The sequence below is a fragment of the Aphis gossypii genome, chromosome X (genome assembly GCF_020184175.1).
Source record: "Aphis gossypii isolate Hap1 chromosome X, ASM2018417v2, whole genome shotgun sequence".
Taxonomy (NCBI): Eukaryota; Metazoa; Arthropoda; class Insecta; order Hemiptera; family Aphididae; genus Aphis; species Aphis gossypii.
Window position 1 is genome coordinate 42,992,890 of NC_065533.1, and position 24,809 is coordinate 43,017,698.

General features: G+C 27.1%; 1 protein-coding gene across 3 annotated transcripts in view; it reads left to right on the forward strand.

Moving 5' to 3' along the window:
• Nucleotides 1–12,293: 12,293 nt before the first annotated feature.
• Nucleotides 12,294–24,809, forward strand: part of LOC114126340 (neurotrimin-like) — a 168,711-nt gene continuing 156,195 nt past the window's right edge. For all 3 annotated transcript variants that reach the window (XM_050207818.1, XM_050207821.1, XM_050207820.1), the window contains exon 1: nt 12,294–13,218. In XM_050207818.1, coding sequence (XP_050063775.1) covers nt 13,056–13,218 — 163 coding nt within the window. In that variant the 5' untranslated portion in view covers nt 12,294–13,055. The remainder of the gene's footprint in view (nt 13,219–24,809) is intronic.

Genomic DNA, 24,809 nt, shown 5'->3' on the forward strand with positions numbered 1-24,809 from the left:
AAATTTCCATCGTAAATCTCAAAATGTCTATTTGAACACCTCCCGGGGTTGATCCTATCACTTTTTAAAGTAGCCTATATCCTTTCTCAGTGTATAAACTTTCTATGTACCAAATTTCATTTAAATCGCTTTAGTAGTTTCAGAGCCAATTAAATACATACAAAGAATCAAATCTTTCCTCTTTATAATAACAGTGTAGATAATAAGATATAATTATAATATAATTCATAATTTTCCAAAATGTATCCTTATTATTAGTCAGGTATAGACTAAATTACTTTTGTGTTTTATGATTGTAAATTATGATCGTTTTAAAAATGTGTATTAAAATATTATACATTTATTATTAAGCTCTGGTTCATGGACCACATCTCTTTTCAACAGACAAAGCAAGTGTACTGACAAAAAACAAATGTAAGAAAAAACTCAATTTTTCAGAGTTTTAATAAGACTTAATATAGATGTCAAGTAGGTACTCATTATTTTATAAATATAAAGAATAATCTATAGCAATGATAACAAGACCGTATATACTTATATTCATTTTGCAATTAGTGTTAAGTTTCAGTCTTTTTTTCTTCGCTAGTTGCTAAAAGAAAATAGAATTACCAATCCGAAGTAGGCATAACTATCATGTGTAGGTAGAATTTTCTATCTATAATTTAAAACCCACACAGAAAATAAAATTATGCTTTTAAATTATGGTGCAATTTATTGTTTTTACAAAATATATCCCCAGTATTTTTTTATTATTTTTGTTTTTAAGATTAGTTTGTGCGTGTTTTTTATGTGGTAATTCATGTTTAAAAATAATTAAAATATGGACATACATACTTCTCACGTTTGCAGGTAAAGAACCATTTTCGCAGTATATATCTTGAAATGGTGTGTAAAAGGCGAGTTATTAAACTGTTAAATGATTTTTATCGCATTCTAAAACGATTTGAGTGGATGTTTTTTTAGTGGCTTATGGTACTTTCAATTTTATAGAAAAAAAAACTACCAATTATTTCTTTTGGAAAATTATAGAGTATATAAAATTCAAACATGGTTTAAAATATTATATTTCTATAAATAGATTTATTTTATTTTAAATAAAATATTTAATATAAAAGATAAAATTTATTTTACGGAATTTATCATTAGAAATTATTATTATATAAAGTATAACCATATGGTCATCAAAAAATTTTAATTTAATTACAGCTAATAGAAATCTAATTGTAAACTTACAATAGAATATCATATAAATTAACTATATTAATATTATATTCTATGAAAATTAAATTATCAATTAAATAATAATTTCCCATTTCCTGAATTTAGATATAGTTAAATACTACCTACGTGCGTAAAACTGAATAAACATTTCAAAATAAGATTTTAAAAATGTATTTATTAAACATATTATTTTTGTTCTTAAAATAACGTACTATTGACATTATAAAAACAAATATAATATATTTCACGGGTTTTCACATTTTTATTTTCTCTAATATCATATTGAATTTGGAAATCATAATATGGTCTGTCTGTTTTTTATTTATAATCGGTAGTCGTACTATAATAAAATATATTTGCCTGTACTATAGGTGTTGGATGATTTCGCATTACGCCATTGATTTTTTCTTTAATTATGAATTATTAAAATTCTGATTGTTAGTTATACTAAAGACTATATTTTAAAATACTTATAATTTATAATACTATGACTTTTTAAACGAGAAACCACCATTTATCATGCAAATAATATTAGCGTAAATATTATGAAAATTTATATGTATTTAAATTAGAATTTGAGTGAATATTTACTATTTTTTTTAAAGTTTCAATTAAGTTTAGTATCAAATTAAACGTGCCAATTAAAAACCATTTCAAAAACCCTTATTTAAAATAAATCTAAAAATGCCAATTGAAAATTGTTTTACAAAAAGTACATGCTCTTAATGGGTTTATTTATACCTGACAACTATCTTGAGAAACTTTAACCTACCTTACCATAATATGTTTTTTTTAGACCATCTTATGGATAAAACATTCCTTTAAATATTTTATTAATAATCCAGGGTCAAAATCGGATAGCCAAGAAGGGCAATCGAAAATATTTTATTAAAACGTGATTCAAACGAAATAAAAAATAGGTTCGGTACCATATTTTGTTTCTTTTTAGTAGAATTATAAAATATTTTTTTGCTACCATAATTTAATACAAAATTCGATAAAATGAATTAGATATTGGAAAACTCCTATAAATAACGAACATAACGTTTAAAAATGATCAATACTTTTAAATTAAACATGAATGTTTAACACCGAATTCTTAGAGCATTTGATTGGTAAGATTTTTTCATTATTTTATTTTCATTACAGTTTCTCAAATCTCTATTGACATTAATCGTGCTCAAGAATAAATATCACGAATGCAGTAATTTTATATTAGATAGAAATATACAAAATAAATTATCAATATATTCTAAAGCGCAATAAGCAAACAATTTTAATTTCATCCATGATTATTAGTACAATGATATATATGACATCTATTTGAAAGTAAAATAAGATAGAACGATTTTTTTTTTTAAATACGTATTTAAAATTGTAATAATTATTTATTTTATCTAGGCGTTCCTGGTTTAAATGCATACGTAAGAAACTTAAAAAATAAAGTCAACCCTAATGGCTGTCCAAATATCAAACAATGGCTTACCATTATAGTTCAGTATTATGGTCGGGATTTCATTTTAACATGGATTTTGTACTAGTATAAATATAATATATAAGTCTATGTATGTATATTTATTATAAGTTATATTTGTATGTGCATTCGTTTCTGTGTATTTCAATTTATTTTATTTTTATCATGGCTTCGAATTAACCTATAATATGATAACATGATGTGTTTAAACTAATTTGAAATTCTATGAAAAGAGTGGAAATTGAAGGTTATTCAACGATAAATGGTTTTTTTTCTTAGTAATTTTGGAAAAATAGCTCGACAACGTTTGTAAGGGTTTTCTGTTCATTTTGATTTGAACACATATTAAGAGTAGGTATATATTATGAGAAACTTAATTTGAAGAAATGTTCGTCAAACGTTTTGAATACTGCTTTAACAAAATCTTGATGTGTGGTTGATAAGTGGATCATTATTATTTGAACAACATTATTAAAACTAAATTTAAGGTTAATTCACTTACTCGCTCTAAAATATTCAATAACGTAATACTTGAAAAATGTATGTCGTCTTTTATTAATAGCATTTTGGTCTTGCTATTAATAAATATTTTAACAACAAAAAAATTAAAAACAATATTTAATAGACATTTTTAATTTTCAATATTGTAATCTTGAAATTTATTTTAGTTATGAATATCAAATAAATTTGAATCATGAACAAAGAACTGTAGTCTGATATTTTCACATATAAATGTATCACAGGATCTGTAAAATAATAATTCAGTATTTATTTATGTATAAAGTATAATAATATATTACTTTTTATAGTAAGTTACTGTATTTAAATAGCAAAACATACTCGAAGATTGCATTTATTTATAGAATTCGGGTATCAAAGTTAATGTTGAAAATAAAATAGAATGAATATCAATATAATACATTTAGAGGTATAGTGTATGCTAACTAATAAGAAATTATGATATCTATGGAAAGAACTCAAAATAAAGTAATTGAAATAAAAATCATTGTTCTTGTATTATTAACCCACTGTAGCTCGTAGTGTACTTACATAGAATATTTTTTTAATGTAAAGCTGTATGATATCATGTTTGAGGAAAATAAAAAAGTATGCATATAGTGTTTCACTAACAAATAGTGTCGTAGCTATCATAATAACTGCAGTTGTAGAACTACTGAATATTATTTATTTTTGATCAGTTATAAAATAATTAAATATTAATACTTATTTATACCAATTTCAAATACACTTACTTTAATACTTTGATTTGGTCTTATTGAAACAATTACATCCAAATTTTCAAATTTATTTTGTTTTAAAAACAAAAACGAGTTTGAAATTGCAAACCAAGTTATTTAATAAAAATTTCAATTACACCTACCTACCTATACTGTTTCATATATTTATTATAAAAAATAAGGACGTTGCGAGGATACAATGTTTAATATAGTTCTTAAAAATCAAACCTTTGATAGAGCTGGAAAAACGATTTCAAAAATGTGTAGTTTTAAAACCAAAAGTTTTCATGCTTCCGATCAAAATCTTAAATAAAAATATCATATATATTACACTGACTGTTAAAGTATATATTAATATTACAACTTTGATTCGACCAATATTCGATACTAATTCAAATGTAATTTATAAGTTTTCTGAATGTATATACATTAGTTTCTGGTACGTTTTGGACATAACTTTTTCTTGCTATTCCCGTCTAGAGTTGAGTTGTATAAGTTTCTAAAACGAATTGTTCTTTTGACAGCTGTCAAAACCAAACTATCGTTTAAATTGTTACATGGATATCTTCCAATCTTTGGATAATAACTTATTTTAAATCTTAGAATATTATATGAAACACTAACAGGAGTATGAACTCTAAATTTATATCCAATTATTTTTACCATCAACGTTTGAGGGAAATAATAGGTAAATTTAATCAACGGCGATTCGCAATTTGCATATCCAAAGCGAAATACCCCTTAGGTACCTTAGTGTTTTGAAATATTAGTTTTACCTACACTTATAGACGTCCTATAGTAATCGCATCGTTTACAATGGATTAATAAAGACTAAATTTTAATAACGGCTATAAAATCTGCAGTATACCCCAGGTTCAGAAACATTAATCAATATTTGACAGGAATAAAAAAAAACGAATAACAATATCTTAGTAAAACAATAAGATACCTTTTTTATTAAAATATAAATTAATTGCATTTGTTTTTATTTAAAGAATGATATGTATATTGTGTAACGTATTATATTATAGTACTGTTGTATTTGAAGGTTATTTGTATGCGTAAATATAAAATAATAATAAATTGATATGAATTATATACAACAAGTATACTTTTAATATAATATTGATACTAAAGCGCAATATTGTAATAAACATATTTTAAAAATAATGGGAGTATATTAATTCAGTATGTATATGGTTAATTATATTACTTTTGGAACACTGTTAAAAGGTTTTCCAGATATTCGAAATGCCAAACATAATACTTATTTAGCTCGTACTTTCGCATAAATTATAATATTTTAATCCACGGCTTTAACTTTGATGATGAATATAATATAAATAAATAAAAAACCAAAACCAAACAACAAACGTTTGAATACGACTACTTTTCTAAAACGTATACGATGTAATAACATGTCAATAATATTACGAAAATGATTAAAATTTCCGTTTCACAAAACTCGTCCTTAAGTATTATAATATATTTTTTATGGTTCGTTGCGTTTCACTATCTAACCCTGGCGAACGCCGTGTATTATGTTGTAAACGTTTCAATTTTTTCTACATGAATAACACAAACCACTTTCTTTGAAAAGTAACCCTTAAAATTTCATTTTGCGTTTTAAAACAACTACAGTGCCGAGCAATCTATTTTGTTTGAATATTAAAAATCTGGTTTATAATATCGTCATTTTATATAGGTAGTTGGACTTTGGAGAATCCCCACTGGCAACGTAATTTAGCTTTATCTTATTTTTCGAGTTAAGTTTCTTCAAGATTAGAAGTCGACGACCATCTCACAATGATTGATGTCAACCAATTGCGAACGATCCGGACAATTTAAATACGGACTGGGACCCGTATACGTCAGTAACCGGAACTCACTGTCCGGTTAGCCGAGCAAGGTAGGTTGCTTATATTATTATAGAATCCGATACAATGGGACATTAAAATATATTAAATCCGGGATTTTGCATATTAGAATCAAATAAATATTAAAATACAATTTATCGCTGAATCCGTAAATATTAGATTGTAATATTGGTCAAATACTTAAAATATGGCGTAAAGGTAAAAGTTATGATTTACTATTATATTTTATTATACTAGCTGTGTAGGAAGGTACTAAAAATATTATGGACATAGCTATCGAACTATATTCAAACAGGGTTTTTTGTGTAAATATTATACATTATAATTTAATATGTGATATTATTTGATTTATAACTCATATAATATAAAGTTAATAAAATTTTTAATAATTGTGTATGCTTCAAGTTATTAACAAAATTAACGAGACAACAAGAGAATTATTTCATTTGTTTTACAACAAATAGACAATTAGAGCAATAAACCTTCAGGTCAGTAGATGTCCATATTTATAAATTATAAATTATTAGATTATTTGTTTTTTTTTTTTTAAATGTATAGATTAAACATAATACATTATACATGTCAGAAATACCTATAGTCGATCACACAAAAGTATAATACAGTAATGCATTTTTTTTTTTAAATCAATTACATTTATTACTTTGTAAAATTTTATGTCACAATAAAAAGTTGACATATTTGAATTAGAATTTCTTTTTAACATTAAATTTACAGTATATAATACAAATGGATAATTATTTTGACGCTAAAATATTATCAGATTTTTAATGGACCGTAAGAAAGTAATTTTGTAAACCGCAGCATTGGACATTTTTAGAACATTACAAACTAAATTTCTATAACACTTTAAAAACTAACTTAAGAAACGACATATAAATAATTATTAAGTTCATGATAAATGGCATGGAGCTTTGACATTTTTCTTAGGAAATGTTAAACACGAAATTAGGTTAGACCATCACTTAGATATAGTATTTAGTAGCTAGATCATACTTTGATTATAATATTATATAGTTATAATATATTTTCTATTTATCAGAAATAAATATTATTATGCATAGTCGTAATATTATATAGAGTATCGTTTTGTTTTATTTAACGACAAAAAAAAATATATACATATATCGTTTATATAATAATATAAATCATTCAATAATAATTTAAGTGAATACCTAACCTATGGTTGATAAAACAAAAAACTATCCATTGTTGACTGCTCTAGTCGAACTAACCGATATGAACAGCTATAATTATTAAAGCAGTATACAGGTTGGTTCTCATAAAGGTAAATACTCGTTTGCTCTGAAATATTCTTATTTCAATTTATGAATTAAAGAATAAAAGTATATATGCTGTCTTTTAAAAATTAATAACTTAAAAAATAATGAAGATAAAAGATAGTTTGAAATAATTGTTTTTCCAACTAGATGTTGTTTATATTTACGATTTTGGACTTCGATGAAAAATATTTTTTATACTACAATGCTTTTAAAAATAACTATAGTTTTATACTAATGCAAAATTTACTCTGTATATAGGTACAATATAATGCGGGCAAGTGAAATAAAATATCAACGGCCGTAAAGTGCGCAATAATATCGTGAAAGATTGTTTTTTCTTCTCAATGTCCCCACACCACATGTGGTATATAAAATATAAACGGGTAAGGGGGCTAAAAAAAATCCACAGGCCATTGCGTCTTTCTCAACTGCAAATAATTGTAATGAAGATTTATGATTTATCAACATTCGAATTTTAGCACTCTGTAATATTATGGTTCGCGTGTAATTTTAAAAGCCGGTTTTGAGGATATTTTTCAACATTTATTGAATGACGGGAGGGGGAAGAAGATTTTTGAATCTCTTGTGGGGTGTCGGCTCTAGATTTTTTAACGTCTCAATAAAACTTACTGACAATACTATTTTATCGATTGGAGTATAAAATACGAACGATGATTATTTTAGGTGAAATGCGTATTCATAATATGTTTTGTTAATCAAAGTAAACTAAAATATAATGTGTATCCATCTTACTTTATTTTGATTGCAATCATTGATTATATTATACTGTTATAAGTTACAGCATGGATTTCTATGCAATCTTTTGGATTTTTGTCAGTTATCTTATAATTTATAATATATTATACATAATTAATGCTATTATGGAATTTAGTTTGAACACTTTTTTTATATTTTTTATTATTTTATTAAAATATTCAATAATATCAATAATGATCACTTTATATTTAAGTCGATATTTCTTATTGTTTTGTTACTCCAAAGCACATATTGATGATAATTAAATTTCAATAAAAAACCACAATTGTAATACATTTTTTATTTCACATTCGAGTATCTATGACATACATAACGTAATTACTTATGGTTAGATTCGCGTAAAATAAAAAAGGTGTGACACCGATTAAATAAATGTCAACTCAAAAAAAACTTTTTTATATTAGTTGTATTGTATACAGTTTAATATTATAAATTATATTTTTCAATAAAATTATTTTCATTGTTGATATTTTGATGTTGCATATGTGTTTTTTGATGTATCAGTGACAAATTAAAAACTGTTTTAATGTTTGTTTAAAAAATAATACAATTATTTTAAATATATTGATTTTGAAAGTCGATAATGTTATTCATATATAACTAATTCAAAACCATAAATGAGGTAGATATTAGTATAATAAGATGTATCGTTTAAAACGATTGTTATAATTTATTTGTTTGTGTACAGATATTTTTCAATAGCTTGTTCATTTTTTCTTTCGTATTAATTCTTCATTTATAAAATTAATCATCATTTTATTTGCATGATTTTATGAGTGCTATGATTTATTTTTTATACTGTTAAAAATTTATAATTATTGTATACTTAGTAAAATGTGTAAGTCATAAATATTGTAATTGTTATTTTCATAAAAAAAAATAACTAAAAACAAAAATTATTACCAATATTCAAGACTTTCTCATGACATTCGTAGTTCATTCATATTTAATGTTTTATGAAATTCGAATTTGATCATATTATTACTCTACCCATGTCCGGATGTGCTGTACCGTTTGAGTACTTTATTAAAACATACACGGCCAGGGGCTAAAACGAAAAAATAATACATAATATATTATAATAGCGAATAGAGATTATCAATAATTGACCAGTTAAGAGTGAAATTATACTTGAAAACTATTATTAATGTGAAATTATGATGATACGAGTGAAGTTCAGTGTTTAGTATTTTCATATTATATAGTACCTAGTGTATTTATGTTTTCGATCTTGTAATATCTACCTATTTATAAAAATAATCGTGATTTTCGAAAGGTTTTAAAATATGTGGTACGCTATATTTAATGTTGTATTGCAGTTTATAGTATCAATAACAGCTATATTTGTAAAAAATCTTATTAAAAATTTGCTGAGTATATCTGGTGAAATTAAATACAAACTTGTATAAGAGTAAATAACGTATGATATGTATAACCGATATCATATCATTTGTAAAATTTAAACGTAAAATATTGTTCGGTCGTTTTATACGCATATTCAGAAATTGTTAATTATAATAATAAAATATACACTCGACGATTAATAATAATAATATATCCGTTAAACTATAGGTATCTATACTTTTATTTTTTATATATAACTTTATAATAATAAAATATTATAATAATTAAATATAATATTTAAACATGAGTGCTGCAAGGCGGTAAAACATCATTGGAGATATTGACACAATTTATGTCAGCAACATTTAAGTATTATTTAATTTTAAAACAAATTGTGTTGAGTGTGAATTTCCGCAATGAAAAATTACTATTTTATTGCAAAAGTTTGTTGTTCAGTGGACTAATGCAATAATAATATAGGTACGTATTACTTGAAATGACCGGTTTTATTTTGTAAAATTCTATGATGGATGTTCTCCACCTGTTATTATGACGATTCGCATTTTTTTTTTTTTTGAAACCGTCTACCCGATTCGAAAACCCACACACAAGACCTCGTGACGGATAGGATGTAATATAATCAACAATGAATGCAGCCAGTCGGCTCAGTCTGGCCGTTATGCAATATCTAAAATAAACATAATAATATGTATAGTATATGCGTATAAAACACAATTCAACAAATAAAAATATCAAATTTTTTTTTGCATAATATTTTTCTGGTATCAACTCAAATATTACTAATATACATATTTTCAATATAATATCAGCCTGTCAACGGCTTTCCGATCGAATTATTCGAGAGGACGCATGCAACATAATATAGTTGTTTATGATTATGCAAAAGGTAATGTCGTATATATGTATAGTGAAGCCGAAGCTAAATACTACGCGATATGCATTATGATGTACGGAATAGGTAATTGAATTCCAATAGATATTAAAAAAAAAAAAAAAACAATTTAATATAATATTTCGTTTGTCAGTTTGTGCACCACCACCTTTGCGCCAGGCGTAATCGACGCGGCATAGTCATGAACGCATAATATACTGTCATATTGAAACTTTTTATGCCCACCTATTCGACCAACAAAAAAAAAAAAAATGCGATCCATCGATATTTTTTTTATTTTTTTTTTTAAACACCGACAATACGATTATAATTTTCCACAACACTTGTCCTCGTCATGATATTTTTTACAGTAGCGAAGTCATATAATATAGTACCAATACTGTTGAACTTTACAAGCCTTCTACCAAATAAAGTGACAAAAATAAAATATGCTATTATGAACAAAATACCAACTAAAAAATTTTGATGTACCAGCACGTCGTACGCCAACAGATTTTTGTTTGTATAACCTTATGAAAACATACAATGGCGATTAGCGATAAGCGATAGTATAGGTACCATTAATATTAAAAACGTTAGGTAAATATCTTTTTATGATAAGTATATAAAATAATAGGAACTGACTGTCACATTCGGTAAACACGTTGAAAACAAACTCGCCCTTGTCAGATCGTTTATAACGTCTAGTAATGTCAGCATCTTTATCACAGTATTATAATCAGTAAATTCCTTTTATTATCTGTAGTATACGCCCACTGAAATGCTTTTAGTAATATTTATATCACGTGTTCATGTTATACATATTATTTTAACGCTTAAATCATATTTTTTTTTTTAATTAATAATTTTTTTATTTTTTTTTTGTTATTATTATTTCTATGCTATGATTGATTTTAACGATTTATTGTTTAGTTAACTATACATATTCTTTGTTTTGAATATTTTGTTTATTTTAAATTTTATAATAATAATTGAACGGTTCATTATTTTTTTTTAATTATCAGTGATCACGTGATAACGTGTAATTTAAAATAAATTATTTACTCCGACTTTATTCACTGACCTATAAAAAAACAATATATATTTCAAATGCATATTAAAAAAATAAAAATAAAAATAAAAAATAGCATTGTTGCCAAATAATTTTAAATTGTTTAAAATAGTAAATTATTTACGTAAAGTATAAAAATAGGATCCAGTATAATTACAAAGTCAGGATCTTATAGAAATACCATCATGAGTATAACCAGAGAACATGATAACTAAGATAAATTTGCTGCTAACGGTAGCGTCCCAAATATCTAAACACGAACAAAATGTGCAATACTAATTACTTCGTCCTGGATTTTTTCCGGAATACCTTTTTGGGAGTATCCTAATCGCATCGCAGGTCGGGGTTTTCAATTACCTATATAGGTGTTATTTCTAAAATATGAAATGGGATGCGACATTATTATAGTGTTATCGTATAGGTCTATATTGCAAATCGGAAGTCGAGTTATACCTACACTTACTGCAGTACCGACGACGATGACGTTCGTGGTAAGAGAATATTATAAATGTATGGGGTACCTATATATTTTTCTTTTACATTTGTCCCCGTTCAATAGAAATAAATGCAGCCAAATCATTTTTTGTTCGGGTATTGCACACTTTCACGAACAATAATAGTTTTCGGGGTGCAGGGGGGGGGGGGAAGACAAGTGAATAATAATAGGTAGGTATAAATAAAAAAAAAACTTCCTTCAAAGTTTAAATTGCTTTTTATTTATTTTTTTTAAATTTAACAGTAAGAGCACAAACTCGGTCGCGTTCAAATTTAACCGTGCCTAGCCGTAAATAATATAATATTCATGTAGGTACCTACATGCATTACGGCCGATATTATATGACGACGTTATAGTATTGTGTGTCTCGGAAAAATTCGAAATCAATTAATTTCGTTCGCCTGTATTCGGTCCTTTTCTATGTAATGCGGCGTTTCTGACCACCGTATAATATTATATAACATTATGCACCTACGGTAATAATACGCGACCGTCGTCCGAACAGCATCCACGGCGGCGGCGGTGGCGGCGTTGGCCGTCAGAGAGAGCTAACGTACGCGATCGTCGTCGTCGTCGCCGCCGCCACCGCCGTCGGTTGGGCCGCACTCGTTTTATACTCGTTGGATCGTCTCCGCGACAGGCCGCCCCCCGCTCGAAGCACCGTACACACGCCGTTTTCAGTATTGCCGCGTAATACATTGCACCAGGTCGCTTTCTGCCCGTCGACGCCGCTCCACCAGGCGCACGTGCGTTATCTACGACGATATAAAATAATATTATTATATTGTTGTATCGTTGTCGTTGTCGCTACTTCGGTTCATCTCGGAAAATGGAAAACGTCCTAGTCGGCAGAAACGCTTTGTTGGCATAACACCTCGGCAATAATAACAACAGTAATACATACCTACCTGATAAGGTACATGTACGTTTCAGCGGTGTAGAGTGTGATTGCGATTAACGAAAAACATATTATATCGTTGAAAATTTAAGAGAGAAAAAAAAAACAATCTTTACGTTGTGAGTTGTCATCGGCCCGCGTTCAGACGATCTGTGCGATCCCCCTTCGAGTGCCCCCCTTCTTCGATCGCGCGAATTTTTTTCGACATCTCCCAGTTTTTTTTTTTTTTTTAATTTTTCCCCGTTTTTTTCCCCCCGTTCTTAAACGTTTTCATTTTTTGTTTGATGTAAACTTCGCGTACGCTCGTCGCTGCCTATACAATAGAAACATTGCAGTAACATCGCGCTCGCGTGTGTACCTACTTCAACGCCGTCACTCAAATTCACTAAATTCGTGCGGAACTCACCAATTTTCTAACTCTACGAAAACGAGAGTACGTCATACGAGTTGGTACCTAATTTATGTATGGTAAAGAAATACCGCAAGCAGCCGTTCAAGAGATCTAAAACTGCCCAAAGAGTCGTCGACGAGATGGATCAACCAGCCGCAGCTGAGTTGCAGACGATGTGGAAATCCCGAAAACTTTGGACATCCATTCTGCTGTTCGTATTGCTGTTCATCACACCAGGTAAACTTCTACGATAATAGTATTACTTATCCTTTTGATATAGTATTATTACGTAGCATCGGTATTCCTAGAATTAAGAAATACAAATTTCATGACACGTTCATCCGTTTATTTTTACCAACAAAAAAAACATGGACCGAAAGTAAATTAATTAATTGTGGTTCGGCTATGTTTTTGTCATAGTTGACGCAATTAAATTAATTAAAATTATTTTATTCATGATTAACTATAATAACATTTAATTACTGTTTTATTTTATTTTTTTATTTTTATTTTTTACTTTTCTTTCGGGCTTTTCGTATTATTTACGTATTATTTTCATATTAGTACGTTTACTTTCGTGGACAATATAAGTATTAAGAAAGGTAAAAATGAAACGAACTTTATAATCATACAATTATTGATAATAAGCTGTTTATGAGAAAAATCCGAAAAAGGATTTTAATTCGTTGAAACTACTTTAATCGAGATTATTGCTTAAAACCGTATTATTTTAGTTAGTTGGAATTAGATGATAAAAAAACATTTATTCTATTGTGGGTATTTACTATTATGTATTTAGCAAAAAAATAAAGTTTATATATTTTTGTTTGCATTTCGAAAATACTTAAATACAGTTTAAATTTAAAACTATAATAGTTCAAGTTCTAACCACTATTCATACTAAACGAATTCCCGTACCTATTCAAAATGTCACTAAATAAAGTAATGAATGAAGTAATTCAAAATATTTTCTCACTAGATTTCCGAATAAAATAAAATTGGTTTTCAAAATAATCAAAAATATATTTAAGATACAACAATAATACATAGAAGATATTAGTATTATTTTCGAGACATTTACGTACAGAAATAAAGCAGAATAGTAATTTTCCTAATCTTGACTCTCGCAAATAAAAGCTGATATTGTACGAGATTATTTTTTAGTTTACGTAATTCATGAAAATAATTGTATCCGATGTAAAAGTATCGAACGTTAAAAAAGTTTGAAACATAAACAGTTTGAGAATAGTCATTTTAAGAAAAATGATCACGAAAGTTAATGGTTCAAACGCACATTCAAGCAATACCATTACATTATTTACAAACTTTTTACGTACAACCGTTGAAATAACGACATCATTAATGGCATATACTCGCGTTTTTGAAGAAATTTAAAAACCCTTTTTTATTTATAAAAAAAATTATATATTTATTACACGATATCTGTATTTTAAGTGTATATTTTATTGCACAACAATGATGATAACTTACTAGTCTGTAGTATCTGTAGGAAAATGTATGTAAACTACTTAAATAAAGCTTAACTATTTGATAACCATAAAACGCAAATATTGAAATAGAATAGAATCTTAAACACAACTAAAATATAAATTATAAAAATATAATTTTGTTGGTTGTGTAAAGAACACTTACATCGATTTTTACATTTTTGAACTAAATATGTTTATTTTAAATTTGACAAAGGTTTTTTAAGGGGTTAGACTGTTCTATAGGGAGGGCTCGGCTTACACCCCTCTTCACAGTAGTACCTACGATAGAAACCAATGTTGAGTTTTAAATTATAACAGTATGAATAGTTTTATATTATAATATTTTCATTTTATTTAAATTTTAACACGCGTCAATACGTTTTTTTTAAATAAAACACAATTCATATTTATGTTTTGATTGTAACCTTTACATAATATTATATTTTTTACTCTGAGCTTTAAATTTAGTCAGCTTTGTGTCTATTTGTATAGGATTTTTTTTTTAAATAACTTTTTGGACAATAAATAGCTTAAACACAGACTTTACTTGAATAAGAAAAATCATAATTCAATAGTTTACGATAAAATGCTGAAAAATTGTCAATAAAATGCACAATTTTATATTTGGAAATATTGTTGATTAACTAATAATGCATGATGTTTATCTCGTCAAATTTATCTTTTCTTAAACTCCGTTAAATATTATTTTACATATCAATAATTTGGGTAGTTTTGACCAAAAGTAAAATACAGGTTCAATATTATTATTATAACTATGAACCAAAGGCAACCCCGTAAAAGTAAAAAGAATATTCGTTTTTCGTAATCTAACAACTAAAAAGTCCCTGTTTGAACCGCTCTTTAAAATACAAAATTAAATTACTTTCAAGGTACACATTCTTATGTATTCATACCTATGTACCTCATTTCAGAACCATGATTGTGATCAATTTAGTTGTGAATCGCTTACACTCATATACATTGCCTTTTATAAGTATAAATTGATGGGTAAGCCAATTTCAATTGATAATTGAATTCTGAATGCAGTTATATATCCTATACTAAGATACCGGCAGCTTAGGCTACCTGCCCAATTCTAGAAGTAAACTGTAAAATATTAATTTGTACCACTGATTTATAACTTTAAAATGTTTAACAACTGAAGTGTACTATATACTTATTATACATAAATTCGAATAAAACATGGATTTAGATTATTAGACAACTCCACTCAATTGGTGTATTAGACTTATATATTTTTAAATTATATAAAAAATATTGTCCTTTCGATTTAAAAAGGATATGGGTGTTTTTTTTTTCAAAAAAGTATTTTATTCTCAATAGCTTTAACTTTAACAAAAAAGTAAGAGTACATATTTTTCAAACTAAAATTAACAAATATAAGGATCTAAAAATGTAGTACTAAATTATACAATCCAAGATTTTGACTTTCATTAAAATATATCAAACGTTATTAATGAATTAAATTTCAGTAGAATTCGTATTACCACGGATAATAACTATGTATGTTAACTGTATATTATACATAACATAAATAAATTATTATAGCTTTATATTTTGTATACTTCTTCATTTCTTTAATTTTGTATTAAATACCTTACATATTACATAATACAAAGTTAACTTTTTATATCGCTTAACTGAATTTAGATGTTTGTTACATTCTTATACTGTATGGTACTGTTATTAAACTTTTAAAATTCGAGGATAACAGTTCTTTTAGATTTGTATAAATAATAAGTTAAAAATTTTCATAATTTAGACTTAAATTAATATTTATGATTTGATATTTTAATGCATGTGTGTTTATGACATAGTCATATGACAACAAACGGTATACATTTTAAAATATTCATCTAAACATTTTATACTTTAAAGATTTTATAAGCACATTTTACAACCTATAACAATTATACGATACTATTATTTACTAGTATTGAAAAAATTAACTAGTACCAAAAAAGTGGCCGAAATTCAGTAAGTTTAATATTTTAATGGTTTACTTTTTTATTTCAAGAATGCGTACAATAATACACTATGCGATTTTTTTTTTAATCGATTTAATAACTTCAAATTATTATGACTATTAATAATGTTCATGTAAAAAAAAAGAAAAATAATAGAGCATATTATATTGTTATTTGGGAATATATTAGAATACCATGCGTTATTGAATAGAAGGATTTCACTAAACGCAATACATACAAACTTTTAATATTATATGAAATTTATGAATTATTTATAATTCTTTCTGTCTGAGAAACACCTATAATAATTGAAGGTACCTATTTAAGTATAAATAATTAATGAACCGATATTGGTTATTTATATATTACATATAAATAGCATAATATATGTATTTGTGAGTAAAATAATGAAATATTTATGTATTGTTCTAGTTTGAAAAAAAACGTAGTATAATAATATTATATATTTCACGATCATATTACCATATTTTTACATATACCTGTAAAATATGTGTAACTTTTCTAAATTGTTTTTAACATTGTTTTACATTATTATGCGTTTACTATTATGAATTATTATGTTCGTTGAACATTATTATGTTCGATTAGTCGCTACTCGTCTCATTAGGCACTATTTTAATTGCAGGTACATGACATTTAATTACTTCAGCAGCAGCATAATATTATGTCGTATAATAGTGTTGTAATAGGTACAGCTTGTGTTTTTTTTTTCAAATGTGTGAATTATTACAATGTATTAAGATGAATACGACGCTATAGGTGTACCTGTACTATCATCGGTGTAAAAAGGTGAAAGAAAAAATTATAATTAATCTTAGAGGTGTTGAATTACCGGTAAAAGTTGTAGTTATCGTAGTGTTTGTGTGTGTTAAAGTTTACCGTAGGTAGTACATGTATAGAAAATTCCAGTTATTGTTGCTAGCATGCATATACATTCGTTAAAAGTTTTAACTACCGTCGACAGTTAAAAAATATCATAAAGACATTTATTTATTTTTTTTTTTTTTATATATATATACGCTGCGTTTATTTGATAACGTTTCATTTACTGTTAAACGAGCCACTTCCTAAACGCTCGCGTATGACGGAGACGAATAAAAAGTAATACATATTTAATAGTAATAATAACATAATATATCATTATAGTGATGTTATTGCACGTACCACCGGAAATATCTAGTGCAAAGAATAATACGACTGTGCCAATTTAATGTGATGTCAAATAAGAAACGGTTAAAAATGAATGAAAGGAATATGATAGTGGTATAATAATATGTTTCGCCTAAAGGTGTTGACGGAAACTGGCAATGTAGTTTGTAGGTAAAATTAGACAATATTCTTTTTCATCTAAATTAGATCATCTACTGGAATTTACGAGAATATTACTTATGCTACGTGCGTTATAAAAATGTTATACTGTTTTATTATTTTTTGCCGAAAAGTTGTTTGAGGAAAATCATTTAATCAAAATAATAGGCTGAGCTTAAGCGAATAACGCGTACAACACGACTGCACTACAACTTATAAGTCGCTATAGGTACTACATGACTAATTGGTATTAAACATACAACACTACTTTTAAAAAAATATGTATATTATAAATTAACCGTTACACTCGAGAATGGTTTTTCCTCATAAAATATGATAAATATAAACTTTCTTTGTATTTTTAAACTTTTAACGTGTATAAACTATAATTGAGGAACGGTGATGATATAAATTTCTGATGGATAATGTTTTTATGTTTTTAAAATGCTTCATTTTTCCATAGACTTATTTTAATGAGCTTAAGAATAAAAAAATATCAAAATGTAAATACAGCTGATAAGAAAAATATAACAGTCTTTTGAACGGAATAAATACATTTTAAAAACATAAATACAGTAAATAATCTGTATATCTCTTGACTACCTAAGAATCATAATACGAGTTATCTTATAAACACACAAATAAAAATAAAAGTATATTTTCAAATAAAGCCAGGATAAAATTATTAAATAAATTTATTTATGAATAAGACTAAAAGTAAGTCAAAAAATGCAAAAATTATTCCTTATAGATGATTAAAAGCAAAGTTTAAATGTAATATATATTCGTTGTATTTGTTTTGTTAAAATAAATTCACTATTGTGTTAGATTTATTGAATAATATGAATTGAACAAAAAACAAAGTTATTTTTAAGTTTTAATATGTAATTGAAAAAAATACTGTACCTTGTACAATGTACATACAATGTTTATATTGTATTTTACTGAAAAACTTTGAAGTAGATAGGTAAACAATTTTTATTGTTTGTTGAAAATCAATCTGTAATATAATTATTGTAGATATTGTGATGTAATTAATTTTACTTTGTTCTCAACAGTAAAGTTAACTTTAACTTAAATAAAACTTTATTACATTAATTTTTTATTAATGGTTTTATTTTTCCAAAGCAACAGTTATTTTTTAAATTAATATTGGACTCGAGTTAAATATAATATTAGTATTGCGTTTTAAACATAATTTTTTTGCTGATAAGCCATTTAAATGTATTTAATCAAATGTTTTGTTTAATATCATTAATTAGTTAAAAATGGATATCAAACGGTGTTGATGTTCAGATATATTAAAAAATAAATAAATAGAAGAAAGAATGAAAAATGAAGTTATTTACATTATTATTATATGTATATTATACACATTTCGTTTTATGTATAACAACTGATTGTTAGAGGTATCTAACAGGTATTCAGCTGAGGATATAGTTTGTCTATAGTTAACCGTATTACACAACAGAATATGTGTTTAAATAAGTTATGCATATTATACTAAAAAAGTATGCATTGTGTCCAAGTGTCATTTTTGAGTATATTTTATGATTATTATAATTATAAACTTGAATATAATAACACGGAAAAACAACAAACAAAACAATTCAAAACAATTCCATTAAAAGACGAAATATAATATAATCAAATTATATTCTTGAAAATTTTACGATGTCTATAAAATATTGAAATAAATAATCGAGGAGAGTCAAAAACCACAAGGATTAAAAAGTTATGAAATAATGAAAAAGTTTTCTTTAAACCCGGTTTCCTATTTTTGAATTTTATCGAAACACATTAAATTGCAAAACTCGTTAGATAAAAATTCAGCAGACAATAGAAATTGTCGTATATATTTTGAGTTTTTATTGTGAGCTGGTGAATTTTAATTTAATTTTTTTTTTTTTAAATTTACCTTTCAAATACTGTAAACGGTTTTATTATGTTTACGCTAATCAAAAGTATTCATTATAAGTGTGTATACACGATACTATTGTAGAGAGTTATATAATAAAAATATTTATGTTTTTATTCTTGCCAAAATGTGTATTGAAAAACATGAAATATTAAAACATAATTATTTTGTTTCACAAATTCATTTTTAATATCCTATTGTATGTAAAGTAAAAAATAATCAAATTACTGAATAGAAAATCGAACGAACGATCAAGAATTTACAGACACTACAGTTGTAATCGTAAAAAAATCGTTAATAACCTTATTTTTTTTTAATTACGATTTACGATCGATTAAACATATGTTATACAAGTAATGGTTATCGTCAATATGTCTTTAAATATGTATGTGGGTGACTGGTGCTTTGTATAAAAAATAAGGAATACGTACTAATTAGAAGGATATTAATTAACTTCAAAATATGTGAAAATGTATAGCTACTTATTAGTATGAATGAATACATTTAATTTCATTCAGTACGTTATGAAATGTGTTCTTTTTAAATCTGCGTTCAATAGAACTATGAAATTTACATAAAAATTAGTTTCCAAGTTATATCAAACACATATAAATGAATACTTATAAATTATAATTATTATTTAACTAAAACAATTAAAAAAATATAATATTAGTTCTATTAATATTCTCACAAGTGTATAATATAACATGGTTTAATTGCTCTTACGATTTATTTTTTATAGTATTACATTATGCGATTTGTTTATTTTTAGTATACCTACGTTTTAGATTTTCTGGTTGTAAGCTTGAACCCATTTGGTAAATTTATGTGCTTGTTTAGACGCAAGAGTGAGACAGAAATAGAAAAAGGGAGAAAATCCGTTTGTAAGAGTAATTGCTATTTCTTTATCAGTCTTTACTTAGTTTAGTGAATGTGGTTAACCTGTACCATGGTCTATGTGCCATTTATTTAGATCACATATAACCTTAATAATAGAGTGTATAATACGTCTTAAAACACATTTAAATTTCAAAAAAAAATTGGTTAAGTAATACATTTTTTATTTTTATGAAAGTCGTTTACAACAAAATATAAACGTAAACTAGACATAAATTTTTTTCTCGTATAATACCTATTAAGTGTTACTGTATTATCAAGTGTTATTATTATTTTTTTGGCCATATATTTATTTATAATTTTTTAAAACAAGTTGTTTGTTATATTGTTGGGTTTAATTCTTTTGTTAGTTTTATATTTTTCAAAAGTTTTTGTCCCAAGGGTATAGTTTATGGGAGTCTAATTTCTTCATCTGCACCATTAGTGAGGAAGGTTAACACAATAAATAATCATAATAATGCTATAGATCGATAGTATAAGTTATATTATGATACTACATGTATATATTCACTAGGTAATATTTTTGAAGTACCAATATAAGTAACAAACCTTCATTATGATTGTAAATAAGTTAATATTTATGACATTTATAAACCTGTTTAAATTTTACATCGTTTCAATAAGATTAAAATGTGTGTACTAATATTAATTTCTAAATTAATTTGTCATATTTTTTTTTATATAATTAATAAATTGAAATGGAATTTTTTGTTCTATATTATTGAGAAAAAAATAGAAAAACAATTAAATATTAATTTATACGTCTTATAAATCGTTAAAAAAAAAAAATATTTTTATAATGATTCTATAGATGGCAAAATTACGATATAAACTAATACAGTTATATTTTAAATATTAAAATAATTATACTTAACACATTAACAAAACAGTCAAAATCAGAAAAAAATATTGACAAAAAATATTATAACTATTACAAATTACTTAAATGTATCGAGATTAATATGAATATTGTGATTAGGCGATGTTGTTGCATATAAATCATCGTATTCATCTATCGTTTGACTACAAAATAGCTAGGATAACAAAATAAATAACGCGTGTTCACAATATTGTAAATTACATTTTCAACGAAACAGTAAAATGACAAGGAACGAAAGTATAATAATATTTTATAACATCGAAACATATTATTTTTCTTATGCTTATTGGCAGTAACGCTATTTTATTTGGACCTGTTACAAAAAAAAAAAAAATAAATAAATAAAAAAATATGTTCCAAATACTTCGCAAATGAGAACTATAAAGAACACTGAAAAATTATAAATTGTATTCTTTATTTGCTATAACTATACCTAACTACTTTTACTCGCGTAAATTGATCATATTTTATACGATATTATGTATTATTATCTACCGATTTTCGACTTTCTCGAAAAGCCGTTTTACCACCGCGGACTAGTAAACGAGTAAACTTTTAACCGTGAATGTGGGTATCGTCGGCTTTCATTCAATATTGCGTCTTCGGTGGTTTGTTCGGTCTGGAAGCCCTTTAAGCACGACCGCGTTTTAATTAACGTTCGTTTGAAAATTTATTTTAATCTTAATTTACGAAGAAGATTTCGGCAAAACCGATAGGTGGATTTTCGGATTTTTCTGTGTCACTAAGCTAACACACTTTCGCAACAACGTAGTGTCGTGAAATATTTTTTGGTCACCACCCCGAAAATCGTAGCATTGTACAGGTACACGTGACCCTCGGCGGTGCTGACATATTTTATGCAGCCGTGTCAAATGTGACGACGTGGAAGTCTCAACTCCATCACGTTTTCCCGGACAACGGTTCGAGACCTCCGAAACGCTCAGAGCCTACGAATATCGTTTTATCCGACACGGAGGCTCAACGCGCGGAAACGTATAATACACAATCGTCGGTGCAATCGTCTTTACGATTTTTCCGAGCGCGTGTCGCCGAAAACCGATTAGTCGGAAATATTGTTAGAAATATACAACAATATCGTTTGATTCGGGCAGTAGTCTTCAACGGTACGATAAATTTCGTGTAAAGCTTATACGCGTACACAAAAACACACACACAACGATGTTAATGACTTCGAGAGCTCTGTGTGCGAGCGAGTGAGTACACAGCCGTGACGTAGTCAAACAAAACGGTTTTTAGGCAACCATCACACGGTCGGAACGGCACGAAACGGCTCTTTAGCAGATCAAACGATATATATTATTATGACTATATAATAATAATAATATAATATTACACACACACATATTATAATATATATCATGTTATTTTCTATACCGCAACGGCGTGCGCGGTAGGTATATATACTTTACGAGATTTGCGGGCACGGTGGCGGTCGGGCGCAAGGGCCTCTTTGGTCTCGTCGTTTGTTCGCTGCCAATGTGTACGTTTCGATCATCGACGACGCGGCGCAGATTCCGTTTAATCACCCCGCCGCCGTCGTGTTGCGTGATGCTGTACCACCTTGGAATATTATAGAGTGTGCTTCGCGTGCCCGCCGCGAATCTTAGCGCGTAAACAAAATTATTATTACTTTGACGTTGTCGAGCCGTATAGGTTATTATTACATAATATATAATATAATATCGAAGCGTCCGTGGATGGGTACACAATAATTCGCATGAAATGCTGCTTTGTGTCGAAATGGCGAGTCATCGCTTAAGACTTAAAAGGGACGCCGGCCGGTATCCCGCTGCAACGGACACATCCCCAAAGGCTGTACAATGATATTGTATTTATTATATATTATATTATACTAACATAACATTTTTAAATTTTTACCTTATTAAAAATAATAAAACACAAAATATATCGTTGTATTTTTCTATAATAACCGGCTGGTCGGTATAATGATATCGGAATGAAGTCAAAGTAATAACATTTCCATTCCACACATTTCTACACATATTAATCTGCACTGACAGTTGTTGTTCAGAATGCCGTACAAAATAAAATATATAGAATTATGACTAGTCAAAATGTACAGTGTTATATTTATATTGCCTGTAGCTCATGTTGCTCGCGGTGTTCAATTTGTAGTTTGTACAAAACGTTTTAAGATCTGGCTAACGATATTTGGAACCATAACCATCATTTTTTTTTTCACTATTAAATAATCGAGATGTACCGATAAAAAATTACTGCACCGACTCCACTGATCTCGCCGTACCAGACGAGGATACTTGAAATATCAGGGAGAATGTAGACGATATAGGTAATATAGTTTTCCTGCCGTCCGTTTATATTGCAGTCGGCACGCGTTTTATCTAGTGATGTAGGAAATTCGCACAACGTGGGTAGATTTTTAATCGACCACGGAGTCTGCTACCACCGCGCTCTTCGCGAGAAGTGTTTTCCCCGAGAAGAGGAAATACAATTAACCGCACGCTTATTATTAATGTACGAATGTCGCAAAATTCGTATCCGTAAATGGTTAATGTCCGATAACATTTACATCGAATAGGTGAACTCACTGACAACCGACTGTGTTATGACGACATTAATTTTCAATTTGTATAGGTACCTACGCCAGGAAATTACTTTTTATTCGATTAATGCCCAACTCGTATTGATTATGTGTATTTTGTTTACCATCAAAGCCTTCATAATTGGAACCATTTACTTACCATATACGACGCTTTTTACGCAGTAACTACGAACGGAAAAAAGAAATTAAATCAAATGGAATATAGTAGGTATGTATACTGTACTACTTAGCACAAACTTCGTTTAACCCGCGAGATGCTCGACAGCGATGGTTCAGCGAAAAAATTAATGCAAAACGTGCAGTCTTCGCAATATGTCACTGCAATAACGCACATATTAAAATTGAAACATAATATAATAATTTGATTTACAATTTGTCAGACGTGCATGTACGTAGAGAATATATAATATTATAATATTATATTAATTGAATATTCAGTGTGAAAACAACAATATTTAATTTAATATGTGAACACTGCTAAGTCAATATCGATCGGATCAGTGTCAATCAAATGAACAATGAATAATTATTAATGGTACCTATAGAAAATATTAAACCACATCACGCTATGCGTTATAAAATTATTATTATTTTTTTGTTTTGTTTTGTTTTTTTTTTGTGGTTAAAGGGTTATAGCATAATACAATTAGTATTTGTTGTAACCAACTGTTAATAATAATTTTTTTTTTTAGATTTAGACTATTCCCCCGAAACTTAAGGA